At 42.8% G+C, this 15,594-nt stretch overlaps 1 protein-coding gene across 1 annotated transcript; it reads left to right on the top strand.

The window, feature by feature from the left end:
- The first annotated feature begins 11,800 nt into the window (after positions 1–11,800).
- Positions 11,801–14,528, top strand: LOC123464024 (enhancer of polycomb homolog 2-like). Its single transcript, XM_045160405.1, is given in 2 exon segments — positions 11,801–13,897; positions 13,899–14,528. Coding segments are annotated over 2 exon segments (2,331 nt in total). The 5' UTR covers positions 11,801–11,849; the 3' UTR covers positions 14,182–14,528.
- The last annotated feature ends 1,066 nt before the right edge of the window (positions 14,529–15,594 follow it).

Raw genomic sequence — 15,594 nt, 5'->3', positions numbered from 1 at the left:
ATTAGTTTTGTACTCAGCAAATACAGTCAATTTGGTACCATTGTTAGGCTCATTCATGTCCTACCCCCTCCCTCTACCCCTCTTTGTTGAGGTATATGGGTCATGCTTTATGGAGTTAGCCCACAGTTATGGGTAAGATAAATGTCTTTGCATATCATGACCAACATATGGCTCTGACATTCTTTCTGGCCCATCTTTTGCAAAATTTCCCTGAGCCATGTTGTGTTCATTTCTGGTCTGCTTCAATGATGAGGTGTTGGGGGCTTCTGGGTCTCTGGATCTCTGATATGGTAGGAGTTGATTTTTCTCTGTGTTGATCTCCTTCACCCTTGTGCTGGTACCCAGGTCACCAAGAAAACAGCACCCTTGCTTATTTCACCAATTTTTCTTAGTTTCAGCCGGGGCCCTTTTGAGGTATGATGGGGTTGCTCTCTCCTTAGGATCTACATCTATTTGAAAAGAGAAGCAGATCCTCCAGTGGAGAGTAAGTTAGCACCAGACAAATGAGATGACCCTTACTTTTCTTTTTATAGAGAATTTAATATGTGTAGGCTCATGTTTGGATGCATTTCTGACTTGTTTCCCAGATCCGGCTATGGGTACCATACCACTGAGGGGATCAGTTAGCTGAATCAAGAGCAGTTGGTTTCCCACCATGGTTGTGCACCACTATTGCACTTGTGTGAGCATCACGACAGGTTATTTGCTGCTAAGTAGGTTAGGCCATGAGTTGCTTGGACAGATATTGGTCATTTTCCCCCAGTCGTCCATGTAGCACCTTTTGACACTAGATGCACTGACTGTCTGGGGACTGACTCTCTTCCAGCTTCCAGCCATGCCATTCCATTTTACATGTCAACTACCTAAGGTGTCTTCAGCAGTAGGGTCTTACCACTAACCTTTGGTAGGTCATCAAGTACTCTGCCAGAAATCTTTCTTTCAAGAAACCTTGTAGATCTCTCTGATCAAAAGCTCATTGTGGATGATAGCCACATGCTGATACTGGGAGTTACAGGTCAGTGCCCACTAAAAAAAGGAAGAAAAACTTAACTAATATAAAAGAGTTAGAGAGAAGAGAGAGGGGAAAGAGAGGGGGGGGGGAGGGAGGGGGAGCGAGAGGGGGACGGAGGCTGTAGAAGATTAAGGTCAGTCTTCATCATACCCTTTCCAGTGTCTTGTGGCTCAGGTGTTCCCTCTAAGGGCCTGGTGAAGGTTCAGCCATCTGGTCTGCCTTTTAGGATGTAGAATTTTATGGTACCATTGCCATTTGGGTCTAGATTTGTGTTTCCCACCCCTTCCGTTGCCCTACACCTCCCTCCCCACCCATCCTATTGTCTAGTCCACGAGATGCTTGCTAGGTATATAAGGCATCTTGGGTAGATTCAGGTTAGGTGCTGTAGATGAGTGAGACTATGTGACAATATTTTTTGTGTGATTTCTCTCCCTCCCTTCTATGTCTCTTTGCTTGCAAATAACTCCTAAAAATACTTTTAAAATTATTTATTTATTAGAGAGAGAAGGGGGAGAGGGTGGCTCAGGACCTCGTGCCTCTGTTAACTAACTCCAGATAATGAAATGTGCACCTGGCTTTATGTGAGTACTGAGGTATTGAAACAGGGCCTATAGGCTTTAACCATTGAGCAATCTCCCTAGCCCCCCTTTAAAAATATTTATTTATATATTTATTTATGAGAAAGTGGGGGGGAGAGAGAAAGAGACTTTGTTTACCATTTGGTAAGACAAAAATCATTCTTTTTCATAGTGATTATTCCATATGGTAAAATAAATTGACTAACTTTTTTTCTTTTTCTTTTTCTTTTTTTTTTTTTTTTGAGGTAAGGTCTTGTTGTATCCCAGGCTGACCTAGAATTCACTGTGTAGTCTCAGGCTGGTGCCTTGGCTTCCCAAGTGATGAGTGCTGGGATTTACTAATTTTTAAGAAGCTCCACTAAAATTCTTTTTGCTATTTTAATTAAAGCATTTAAAAGTAAGCCAAATGTTCTGTTGCCCAGGCTGGCTTCAGAACTCACTCCTGCCAGGCATGATGGTTTACTCCTTTAATTCTAGCACTTGGGATGCAAAGGTAGGAGGACTACCATGAGTTCGAGGCCATCCTGAGACTACATAGACTACATAGAATTACAGGTCAGCCTGGGCTAGAGCAAAACCCTTCCTTTATAAAAGAAAAACAACAACAACAACAAAACAACAGAACTCACTTCTACCTCAGCCTCCTAAGTTCTTGGATTACAGATGCATGCCCTACCATGCCCAGCCCAAATATTTTGTTTCATAGAGATTTGACAGTTTATTTGTGCGCTTTTTTTTTTTGGTGAAAATCTCTTTCCCAAATATTTTAGTTATTTATTTGTGAGGACAGAGAGAAGAGAGAGAGAAAGATATAAAGTAGAAAGTATAGGTGAGTGCCAGGGCCTTTTGTCTCTACAGAAGAACTCCAGGGATAAGTGCTATTTTGTGCATCTGGCTTTTTATGGTATTGGGGAAATGAACCAGTGCTTTCAGGCATTGCAAGCAAGTGCCTTTAACTACTGATCCATCCCTTCAGCCCTTACCAAATATTTTTGAATAGTGAATAAACATAGCATTACAGTGATCAAAACCATAAAGTTGTTCTTTCATTTATAGAGATTATAAAAGCAACACAATGTTAGATTAAGAAAAACATGTCAGGTGTGGTGGTGTATACCTTTAATCCTAGCACTTGGGAGGCAGAGGTAGGAGGATCACTGTGAGTTCTAGGCAACCCTGAGACTGTACAGTGAATTCCAGGTCAGGTCAGCCTGGACTAGAGTGAAACATTACCTCAAAAAAAAAAAAAAGAAAAATATGAGACAAAATTTTTTTTTAAATATATTTGTGTTTTCAAGGTAGGGTTTCACTCTAGCTCAGGCTGACCTGAAATTCACTATGTAGTCTCAGGGTGGCCTTGAACTCACCGTGACCCTCCTACCTCTACCTCCTGAGTGCTGAGATTAAAGGCGTGTGCCACCATGCTAGGCCAATTTTTTTTTTAATTGAGTCAACAGTAGATAATGTCATAGCAGAAATACCTGTAACTTTCGCATACAGTGGTCTGTGGTTGGCTATGTGATAAAGAAAACAACACATGTGTTGGAAATTTGGGGCCAAAGACCCTGAAGATTCTGAGTCAGCCTCATTAGTATACATGCTTTCCCAAGCCAACCTGGCTTGTTGGAAACAATGTTACTAGATTTGAAATGTTGAAAAGCAGATTGCTAATTTCACTATGACTTGTAGAACTAGAGGATTTATAATGAGGATTTTGCTATGTGTTATAAACATAGTTAGATCATACAGAATATTTTGGAATAATCCTAAAGTATAGGAATATTAACAAAATCATAATTTTTTGTTTTTTGGGACAAATACTAAACTGCCTGTACTGCATAAGAACTTAAAGTCTATGAGTAGAGAGGAGAGACAGGGAGGGATCAGAGGAGGGGCAGTAGACAGGCAAGGGGAGGAATTGAATACTGTGGTGGAAGGGTCTGGTGGCCATGGGAGACAGGGTTAAGGGAAACCCAGGACCTGTCAAAGTGACAAGAAGAGAAAGCTAACTGTTTAGCACCAGACGAGTCATGTCTATTGTGTCCATCAGGGCTCAGAAAACATTACAGAGGAAGTGGTAGATTAAATATGAGTACTGCTCTCACTGGAAGCTTGAGGACCTCCTGCAGGGAGATTGTGATTGAGGAGATTCAAAGCTCATCAAAGATGGCTCAGCAGTTAAGGCACTTGTTTGCAAAGCCCAACACCTGGGCAGTATCCACATAAAGCCAGATACAAAAAGTGGAACATGTATTTGGAGTTTGTTTGCAGCAGCTAGAGGCTCTGGCATGCCCATTCATGTGGGTTCCTGTGTCCTCCGGGGCCGGCTGCGGTCCCCCCGAAGGCACCAAGGCAACTGGGGTGGGTGAGCACGTGATGAGAAAATCATTACTGGGAGATAGTTGAACAGCTCTCTCCACTTATTGTCAGAGAAATGGGTTTATAAGCATCTGAGGGCAGGGGGAAGGGTCCTAAGGGGAATGGATGTACCAAGTTCATTTCTGATGCCTAATTAGCATATGGGAACATTCATTCTAGCACATAGGCAATGGCAGCAGGGGTCAGGTGATGTAGGGTCTCAGGGGGATGGGCTGTGTGAAGACTGATAAGGAGTTTCTTTGGCAACTGGCCAAAGGTTACAGGGCTATGGGCAGAGCCTAAGTTCAGGCATGCCAGGCTTGGAGAGGGAATGGCTTCCTGTAGCCTGTAGATCCTTAGTCATGCCTGGCAGCTCAGGTCCCTCTCCTGAAGGTTCCAGCCCATGCCTAGCAGTGCCTGGCAGCTCCTCCTTTGTTTTTATAATGGGGCAGTGTCATCCCAAATGAGTTCTTTATAATTTACCATAGGTCCAGATACAGTTAGGTGGTGTATGAGGGCTTGATTAGTAGCAACCTGAGCAATACTAGTTGTTATCTGAGAAAATTTACGAGACAGAGGGCTATAAGCAATAGGGTTTCTATAGTAAGGAAGGGACTAAGGAGAAGCCAAGTAACTAAAGGGTTAGAGAACCAGGTGGTGGGGTCCTCAGGCTTGTAGCAGTCAAGCAGCTTAATAACATTTGATTTGTTAACAAAGAAAACAAGACCATACATGCCCCCCCTCCAAGTTTAGCAGTAATGAAGTCTAAGGTTAGATGGTTTTGAAGTATCACACCCACAAGAAAGTTCAATTGTCTCTGGAGAGATTCGAGGCTGTTGGTCACGGGAGGTACCCAGAGACAGTGTCATGCCGAGGCCCACCAACAAAAGAGATGATCTCTTGCATTTGGCACTGGTGGTTGGTGCAGGTGGAGTTTTTAGATCATTTTCTTGTAGAGATACACCTGTGAAGCAATGCAGACTGGGGAACAACAAGTGGAAGAGGAAATATTTACCTTCAGGGCTCCAGTCACCCTAATTCTGTCCCACTTTATTTCTTCCTCTCATGAGAAGACACTCTAACTGCTAGGGGACAAGGGACAAAGACACCAGATCACTTACTATTTCCTGCTGAATGGGACATGAAGTTGAGGCAGAGAGGGGAACTATTCTAATGGACCCCAGAGTGCAGGAAGATAACCTTGGAAGACAGCACTGGGGAGAAAGAATAAGAGTAAGGAGTTAATGAGAAGTGAGCCCACAGAAAACTGCTCCTTTTTGAGGTCAAGGGAATCCAGGTAGACAGGCTTGTATTGTCTTAGGACCATCTGAAGATGAGCTGGCTGAGATTTTCTCCCAGAACTGTTCATTAAATGGCACAGTAGTATTTGACATGGCTTTTAAAACAGATGAAATATTAGTAGAGTTATCAGGAACATATAGACAGCATTTAACCTTGGTAATAGAGAGCCACTGGGTGCCATTAAAGGCTGTATAAAGATATATTTTTGGTCTTAGAACTTATTTATATATTCTAGATTTGAAAATAACCCTTTTGACATCTATAGTTTTCTTTTTTTAATGAACTCAAGATGCATATGCCACTTTGTGCATCTGGCTTATGTGGGTCCTGGAGAATCGAACCTGCGTCCTTTGGCTTTGCAGGTGACTACCTTAACCACTAAGTCATCTCTCCAGCCTTGTTTTTGTTTTTTAATAGAATTAGAACTATGGGGAAAAGATGTCTTAAGGTTTGTTTGTTTCCCCTCTTGGAAAGCTCTTATTATATTACTTAATAGGCCCATTTATATATTAAAGGTATTTTTTATCTTTGGTTATACATTTCTCTCTGGGTGTTTAAGACCATGTAGATAGCCAAAATTTAATTAAAGATTAATTTTGGAGGTCACTAATGGTTTTCCAAGAGACTTTAGGGACCCAGGAGTAGCCCTATAGCTTACTGGCATTTTCTGTCTGTTAGGATGAGTCAGGGCTATGCTGGCCAAGTAGTTTTCCCTTCTTTGGGAAGTCATAAGTACTGATTGCTCCTCAGTTGTGACTCTCCTATTTCAGACTGTACACCACTTTTGTTTGGGTCTCTGTATCCTCCTTGCTCAGGAAGACAGGTGACTTACCAGGGGGCTAGTGTAGAAGTGTCCAATCATCTCCAGTAACCTCACGACCTGGAAGCACAGGCCAAAATATTGGCCCTTTTTGCTCCAATGATTCCAATTGGCTTTTGCTTCTATATAGGTGACTAACACACTTAGGAAGGAAGTTACACCAACCTGGATCTATGTACATATAGAGCACATTTGCTTACTGAAATAGATTTAGTTAAAGAATGGCACAAAAGCTTCTAAAATTTCTTTTTTAAACAATCTTTTAAATTTTTGTTGTGCTGTGGCAGCATAAGCCATATATCTGAGGTATAGAAAGTAGGCACATCTTACACTTAAATATCTAATAGTTATAAATACAGACAGAACTTGTTATTATTGTCTTGAAAACAATATCTATTGATTTACAAACTAATTAATTTAATCCAGAAATTGTCAGAAAAGGACAAGTAAAACAGTATAAAGTCTTAGCACCTGTGTTTGGAAACATTTTTGATTAGTGGATACCAATTATCCAGAGAACATTGGAAACAGAACCACAGAGCTTGAATATTATTTTTCTCAGATGAGGACCACTGTTTGAGCATGAGGCTGTATCTTAAAGTGGGGAATATGTCTTACAAGGTAATTTTGTTATAAGCACTGGACTTAAGATGCCAAAAGTAAGATAGTTACTTTACAGACAATAGAGCAGAATTTTGTCCTTTTTTGAGTCAAAACAGCTAGCTAAATTTTAATATAACCCTTGATAAATCTGTTTTTGAAAGAAAAGACACCATTTGACAACCAATGATTTTGGCTTAATCTTGATAGCTATTGATTTTATGTACTATAGAAATTTTTATTAACTAATGCCCCCGGCTTGCGGGACCAATCTAACATGGGGTGGTCGAGGAGGGCTGCAACCTGAAAGAACAGGCGGGAAAGAAGAAGGAGACCAAGTGGAGGATTTGTCAAGGTCTCGTTCAATGTTGGATTTTTTAGCTCTTTTATAATCAACCAGCAGGCAGGGCAATAAGGAGGGGAAAAAGGGGGAGGGGGTACAAGGAAGGAGGAAGTAGGGCCACCTGGCCGTAATCTTCTGGAACATCTTCTCAGAATCTCTCTTGTGAGGTCTCCCAGAGCAGCTGTTTGTTCTCAGGGGAGGGGCTGCATGAGAGCGGCTAGTTCTCTTTTGTCCTTAGGGCAGCCAGGTCATGGTCTCTGACATTTCCTCCCTGTTTGTATAATTGAAATGGGCATGGCACCCTGTCTTAGGCTATATGGCATGCTTCCAATCCCAGCACCAGTTACTGAAGATGGCCCACCTGTCTTAAGCTATGAGGGCTGCCTCCACTCCTGGATCCACAATAATCCCGTCATTGGCCACGATCACAGCTCATGGAAGGTGATCCGCCTGTCTTAGGCTATGTGGATGGCCTCCAGGGAATGGGCCCTACAATATTCTCGTCTCTGGCTGTGGCCATAGCTTAGCTGTGTGCCCCTGGGCTTGGTACCATAATAATCCCGTCATTGGGAGCCTCGCAGCCATTTAGGGAATTGAAACCATGACCTGTTGTCAGCCAAGGGAGAAAAATCAAGTCGGGCTGAAGGAGAGCCGAGGGGTGTCTCATCTGTTTGGCCCTCTTCTTGTAGCTGTAATCTGTGGTAATGGACAGACACCGAATTTCTGGTGGCAGAATCAACCTGTTCTTTGACAAAAGAAGTTAGTTGTTTAAATGCCCAAGGTCCAAAGGAAAGAAGAAGGAGGAGTCCTACGAAGGGACCAAGAATAGAGGGGAGTAATGTGGAAAACAGAGGAGAAGAGGAGAACCAGTTTTGGTACCATGACTCCTGCTTTTCTCGGTTACGCTTTCATTCCTCCAAGCTGGAACGGACCTTGTCAATACTATTTTGAACGAGGTCAGTTTTGTCCATATAAAAACAACATTCTTCCTTAAGTGCAGCACAGAGTCCCCCCTCTTGTAGAAAGACTAGGTCTAGCCCGCGTCTTTTTTGGAGGACTACTTCAGACAAAGATACCATAGAGTCCTTTAAGTCTTGAAGACCCTTTTGTAATTCCTGTAAGTCCTTATCTACTGCCAAAGAGAGTTGTATATTGTTGTTGGGAGGTGACTAATGAAGCGATGCCTGTGCCTGCTCCGGCGGCACCCAACCCCAGGATAACAGCAAGAGTGATGGCAGTGATAGGCTCTCGTTTGGCACGTGATGGAGATGTTCCTCCCTCCCCAAAATGGAGGAACTCATCTTTGGAATGTATTGTTAGCTTGGGGAAGAGTTGTACAAGGACACAATAATCTTTGTGAGCTAAGAAGGTGGAAGTTACAATGTAGGAGTGAGACCAGTAAAGCATGCGAAGTAAGTGCCAGCAGGGGCAACAATATAGAGAAAGCTAGAGTTAACAACATGAGTGAGATTGCAGGTTGTTTGAAGCTCTATAGGGGGAAGCATGGACGGACCCAGGAAGCACACCCCACACCCAGATACCTGGGCGACCGTGAGGCCAACCCCATCTTGCCGTTGCCACCGTAATGCCATGGTGTCATTGGTCACCGTTAATTCTGCATAAGGCTATCCCTTCATAAAAAGGGGGCCGAGGTGAATAACATACCCAGCATTCCTGAAATTCAGATACATTGGTCTGATGTATGGCCTCTATAGAGGCATTAACCATGGTCAGAATAAGGTCTGCTGATGAAGGCAACCCTAGTGGTAAGGTAGGTTGGAACAGGGTGATGCCGGAGACAGCTTGTGGGGTTGGGGGAGAAGGAGGGATTTCTTTCTTTTCTTGGTTGGGAGGGGGTTGAGGAAGAACGGGATTTGGTCCTATTGCAACCTTAGGGAACTGAAGGGGTGTTTTAAGAAGTTTAATTTTAAAAGTAAGGCCAGGGTCTGTCCCGTAGGCATATAACCTAAGGCCCCACTCAAAGCCTCTGTTGGTCCAATCCTGTCTTTTGCCTTCTGGCGTAAAGCTGATATTGAGTGGATTACACCACCCTTTTCTAGAAGAATCATGTCCACATTCTGAATTTAGCGGTTTTGGATCAGAGACAGTATAAGACTTTTTTGGGGGGTTTAAGTATGGTCTCATTAATTGAAGCTTGTAAAGAGCTTAAATCTGTAGATAATTGAGCAAACTCTTTTTGAAGCTTAAGCACATCCCGTAATTCAGTTATCTGTTTAGTGAGATGTTCTTTGGCACCACTAAGGGTAGAGGGGTGAACCCCTGAAGGTAGCAGAGTGGGTAATAGAGTGGATGCACAAAGCTGGGAGGGGTAAGGGGGCGGTCTGAAGGGGGGGGCGATGCAGCGGGAGGCCAGTTGGGATTATGGTATTTAGCAGCCTCCTCCTCAAGAGAGGTAGCATCACCTGGATCAAGAGGCTCGAGATCACAATTTTTTGAAAAAACCGGGTTAATGAGGGGTGTACATTGAGAAGCAGTCTCGGGGGGAGCGAGCTTGGGCAAGGGCGGGTACAACCTTTCTACTGCTTGGGGAGCACCAGAGTTATTGGAGTTAGAACCTATATCGATAATGACCGACGGGCAAGGGGATATTTCAGGAGGAGAGGAAAGTGAAACTAAAGAAGCGCTATGTGAAAGAGGATGGAGGCAGTATTCTGCGACAGAAAGGAGTTGTTGTTTATCAGGGTCTGAGTGTGCTTCCTCCACTATGTCTCTTATTAGTCCCCAGTAAGAAAAGACTGTGGAGGGGACAGAATTGGGCCCCTCTTCTGGGAGGTGGCAATTTAAATCTTTGCCGACCTTCTGCCATTTTCCAGGATGGATATCGGGACCAGAAATAATGAACCATGGGCAGACCTTGTCAATAAAGATAAAGAATTTAATAAGGTCCTTTTTCTTAACTCTTACCCCTCTTTCCCCGAGGGAGCTCTTTAAATCTTTAAGAAAGAGAGCTTCCTTAGTAAGCTTATGGCCCATTCTAAAAAATCGGATGAGAATAAAGAATAAGGATCCTGACTTACAGTGAGCCGTAGCCGAAATCGTGAGTGACGAAATGGCAGGCACTCTTCAAAATGTCTCTCGGCGTCCCGAGGAGATTTCCAATGCGGTCTGTCGTCTGGTCGAGACCCGTGCCTTGAGCCCCACATTGGGTGCCAATTGCCCCCGACCCATGGGACCAATCTAACATGGGGTGGTCAAGGAGGGCTGCAACCTGAAAGAACGGGCAGGAAAGAAGAAGGAGACCAAGCGGAGGATTTGTCAAGGTCTCGTTCAATGTTGGATTTTTTAGCTCTTTTATAATCAACCAGCAGGCAGGGCAATAAGGAGGGGATAAAGGGGAAAGGGGTACAAGGAAGGAGGAAGTAGGGCCACCTGGCCGTAATATTCTGGAACATCTTCTCGGAATCTCTCTTGTGCCGTCTCCCAGAGCAGCTGTTTGTTCTCGGGGGAGGGGCTGCATGAGAGCGGCTTGTTCTCTTTTGTCCTTAGGGCAGCCAGGTCATGGTCTCTGACAAACTAAAACCAATTATATGTTTTAATTAATTTTTTTTGTTTATTTTACTTATTTGAGAGTGACAGACAGAGAGAGAAAGAGGTAGATAGAGAGAGAGAATGGGCATGCCAGGGCCTCTAGCCACTGCAAACAAACTCCAGATGCTTGCGTCGTCCCCTTGTGCATCTGGCTAACATGGGTCTTGGGGAATCAAGCCTCGAACCAGGGTCCTCAGGCTTCACAGGCAAGCACTTAACTGCTAAGCCATCTCTCCAGCCCCCCATGACTTAAATTTGATAAAGCTTATGCAAGCGATCACAACATATTTTAGCCTGAAAATTAGTTTTTTATTCCTTAAGAGCTTGTAAACAGTTGAAAAATCTCTAACTTTATGCATGGTGTTTAGGTTTAGCCTGAAATTCTTTCCTACACACGCACATCTTTATCCACATACTTTAACATTCTAAGTACCACTCAGAAAGCATTTAAAAAATTTTTTTATTAACATTTTCCATGATTATAAAAAAATATCCCATGGTAATTCCCTCCCTCCCCACCCCCACCCTTTCCCCTTTGAAATTACATTCTCCATCATATTACCTCCCCATTACAATCATTGTATATATATATATATATATATATATATATATACAATATCAACCTATTAAGTACCCTCCTCCCTTCCTTTCTCTTCCCTTTATGTCTCCTTTTTAACTTACTGGCCTCTGCTACCAAGTATTTTCCTTCTCATGCAGAAGCCCAATCATCTGTAGCTAGGTCAGAAAGCATTTTTAATGAGCATTTTCTGTCCCAACATTGAAAAATTCCTTCCCAGTTCCTTCAATCAACTCATTTCACCTCATTACTAACCATCTTTCTTGCAAGGTTATTAAGAAAAACTACACCAGGGGCTGCCAGGATCGCTCCGCCGCTGTGGTAATGTCGCCATGTTGGCCATGGCGCAGGGATCCCACGGTGAGCGGTGGATCTAGTGTGTGGAAGTGGCCGGGGCTGCGGGGGGGCTGTTTTCTGGCGGGGTGGGCGCCCATGCTGTGGCTGGGGGCAGGGAGGAGGAGGGGGGAGGAGGAGGAGGAGGAGGGGGAGGGGGAGGGGAAGGGGAAGGAGGAGGGGGAGCAGGAGCAGCGGGCCGTGGCGCTGCACTGAGGAAGGAGGCGGAGGAGGCGGCGGGAGTCCTCCCCCCTCCCCCGCCTGCCCGCCCGCCGGCCGCCAGGGCTGTTCCTGTGAGGCGGAGACACTGAGTAAACTCTGCTTCCGAGCGGGCGCTGGACGCCGCCACACCGCTGCCCATCTACCGCGGCAGGGACATGCCTGATCTCAACGACTGCGTCTCCATCAACCGGGCCGTGCCCCAGATGCCCACTGGGATGGAGAAGGAGGAGGAATCGGAACATCATTTGCAGCGAGCTATTTCAGCACAGCAAGTATTTAGAGAAAAAAAGGAGAGCATGGTCATTCCAGTTCCTGAGGCAGAGAGCAATGTCAACTACTACAACCGCTTGTACAAAGGAGAATTTAAACAGCCCAAGCAGTTCATTCATATTCAGCCCTTTAATCTAGACAACGAGCAACCAGATTATGATATGGATTCAGAAGATGAAACATTATGAAATAGACTTAACAGAAAGATGGAAATTAAGCCTTTGCAACTTGAAATTATGATTGACAGACTTGAAAAAGCAAGTTCCAATCAGCTTGTAACACTTCAAGAAGCAAAACTACTGCTAAATGAAGACGATTACCTTATTAAAGCTGTTTATGACTATTGGGTAAGAAAACGTAAAAACTGCAGGGGGCCATCCCTCATTCCTCAAATTAAACAAGAGAAAAGAGATGGCTCTACAAACAACGACCCTTACGTTGCCTTTCGGAGAAGAACAGAGAAAATGCAGACCCGAAAGAATCGTAAGAATGATGAAGCCTCTTATGAAAAAATGTTGAAACTAAGACGAGAATTTAGTAGAGCCATAACAATTTTGGAAATGATTAAGAGACGAGAAAAAATGAAACGAGAATTATTGCACTTAACCTTAGAAGTTGTGGAAAAAAGATATCATTTGGGAGACTATGGAGGTGAAATCCTTAATGAAGTGAAAGTCAGTCGATCAGAAAAAGAACTATATGCCACTCCAGCAGCTCTTCATAACGGAAGTCATCACAAAGGTCAAGAATGCAAGACTAAGCACCCTCATCATTTGTCTTTGAAAGAAGAGGCTTCTGATGTGGTCCCTCAAAAGAAGAAGTACCCAAAGAAGCCTAAAGCAGAGCCTTTAGTAACACCTCAGCAGCCCACTCCGGAGACATTGCCTGTGGTCAATAAGAGTGACATTAAGCAATATGACTTTCACAGCTCAGATGAAGATGAATTTCCACAGGTCCCATCCCCAGTATCAGAGGCTGAAGAAGAAAATGATCCTGATGGCCCCTGTGCTTTTCGAAGGCAGGCAGGATGCCAGTATTATGCTCCTCGTTTGGACCAAGCTAACCATGTTTGTGAAAATTCAGAATTGGCAGATTTAGATAAATTGAGGTATAGGCAGTGCCTTACAACACCTACAGTCCCAAGAAGGTGTATAGGATTTGCAAGGCGGTGGATTGGCAGAGGTGGAAGGTTCATCATGGACCGAATACCCACAGAACATGACCCAATCTTCAAACAGATAGACCCTGAAATGCTGAATAGTTTTTCAAGCTCTTCCCAAACTATAGACTTTTCTTCTAATTTTTCTCGGACCAATGCTTCCAGTAAACCTTGTGAAAATAGACTGTCCCTTTCTGAAATATTAAGCAATATCAGATCATGTCGACTACAGTGTTTTCAGCCAAGGCTACTAAATGTACAGAACATTGATAATGAAGAATGTACCTCAAGAAAACCAGGGCAGACTGGGAACAATAAAAGAGTTTCTGCAGCATCTGTAGCTTTATTGAACACCAGCAAGAATGGCATATCAGTAACAGGGGGCATCACAGAAGAGCAGTTCCAGACACATCAACAGCAGTTAGTTCAAATGCAAAGGCAGCAGCTTGCTCAGCTTCAGCAGAAACAGCAATCTCAGCATTCCTTGCAACAGACACATCCAAAAGCACAGGGCTCAAGCACCTCTGACTGTATGTCTAAAACCCTCCACTCGGCCAGTGCCCACTTTGCTGCATCTGCAGTGGTCAGTGCCCCTGTTCCAAGCCGCAGTGAGGGAGCCAAGGAACAGAACACCAGCCACAGCAACATAAATGGCGTTGTCCAGCCTTCAGGAACCTCGAAAACATTGTACTCCACCAATATGGCTTTATCATCCAGCCCAGGGATTTCAGCTGTGCAACTTGTAAGGACAGTTGGCCACACCACTACAAACCACCAGCAGTCCTCAAACACTTCCCATGAACAATTCCTGCCTGACTAATGCCGTGCACCTCAATAATGTCAGTGTTGTTTCTCCTGTCAATGTGCATATCAATACACGGACTTCAGCACCATCGCCAACAGCCTTAAAACTTGCCACAGTTGCTGCCAGTATGGACAGAGTGCCAAAGGTTACTCCCAGCAGTGCCATTAGCAGCATAGCCAGAGAGAAACATGAACCAGAAAGATTGGGTTTAAATGGAATAGCAGAGACAACAGTAGCTATGGAAGTGACATAACCCAAAACACGTGGCTTTGACCTGTGTGGATGGTGTGCAGTCATTCATATTCCAACTGAATGCAAAGACGACACTCTGTGGATCACAGAGCATACCAATGGACCTAAATGGACTACAGTGTATCAGATGTTAAATTGATATATGATGTATATTTTGTAAAATTGGGAAAATCACTACCTTGTAAAATAGTTTATTTGTATCATCAATATTATTTCTGTTACTTGAATAGTAGATATTCATCATCATGCTTTTGCACTTGAATTTGCAACTGAATGGATTTTAAAAAATAATTCTTTAATGGGATCATGAGCATGAAATGGGATCCTGCATCACTTGTTTTAACTATTTATTTTTCCATGTTTACATTTTGTATCTTGTAAAAATAAATCCAACTTTGTGTCTAAAAAGTTAAAGATTCATAGCTAGGAAATGAAATTCTTGTAATTTTTTTCTAAAGGAACTGTAAAGTTTTCACTTGGTTCATTTTGTTTCACAATTTGACTAGATGGACTTTTTGGTAAATACTTTAGTGGCATTTCACTGTCAAATATGAAGTTCAAGGCAAAATAGTATTTTCTATTACTGTGCAGGGGAAAGAGATGGATCGATACATGCAAATTTAATGTAGTAACTCACTTTTCCATATATTTTGAATGTATATTTCTATTTATAATACCAGTTTATAAAAAATAATTACACAGAAAAAACAGACTAGGAAAATTATGCATCTAGCACATTTAAACTGTGCAGATAAGAAAAATTTTCAAGGATTACATTTTATCTGAAGACTGCATATTTTAACTGGCTTTAAAACTGTAACTCACCACATAAGATATTTACCAGGTCTGTATTGCATTGTATCATTGCAATAATTATTGGAAGTCTATATATCGAGCCATCCCAGGTGTTGGGAGGGGGGAGGGTTGTGGCAAGATTGTCTTTTCAATTTTGGAGAGTTTTCCTGTGGCTACAAGGCAAGTAACAGGTTGGAAAAAGTCTGACTGTAAGTATTGGACACCCTCATAGTGTAGTGTTTTAGTGACTTTTTTTATACGGTTCTTGTAAATTAGATATGTGTAGTGGTGTTTCAGAATGTTTGTTTATGCACTAGTTCAGACAACTTTTCCTGTTATTGTTCTTGATAAGTGAAAACTGCAGGGAAATAAAAAATACATATCAAAACATGGAAATTAAAAAAAAAAAAGAAAAACTACACCAAATTGATTAATCCTATTACTGACAAGCAAGTAGTCTAAAGACAATTTTACATCATTAATACCACTAACACATTTGGAAATGATTTTATTAGGAGTAACTAAGGCAAATTTTGTTGCTATCTTGAGGCAGGTTGGCCTAGAAGTCAGGTCAATTGCCTCCTCCTTTTAAGTAACAATCTTTTTTTTTTTAAATACC

The sequence above is a fragment of the Jaculus jaculus genome, chromosome 10 (assembly GCF_020740685.1).
Source record: "Jaculus jaculus isolate mJacJac1 chromosome 10, mJacJac1.mat.Y.cur, whole genome shotgun sequence".
NCBI lineage: Eukaryota > Metazoa > Chordata > Mammalia > Rodentia > Dipodidae > Jaculus > Jaculus jaculus.
This window is presented reverse-complemented; position numbering and strand designations above follow the sequence as displayed.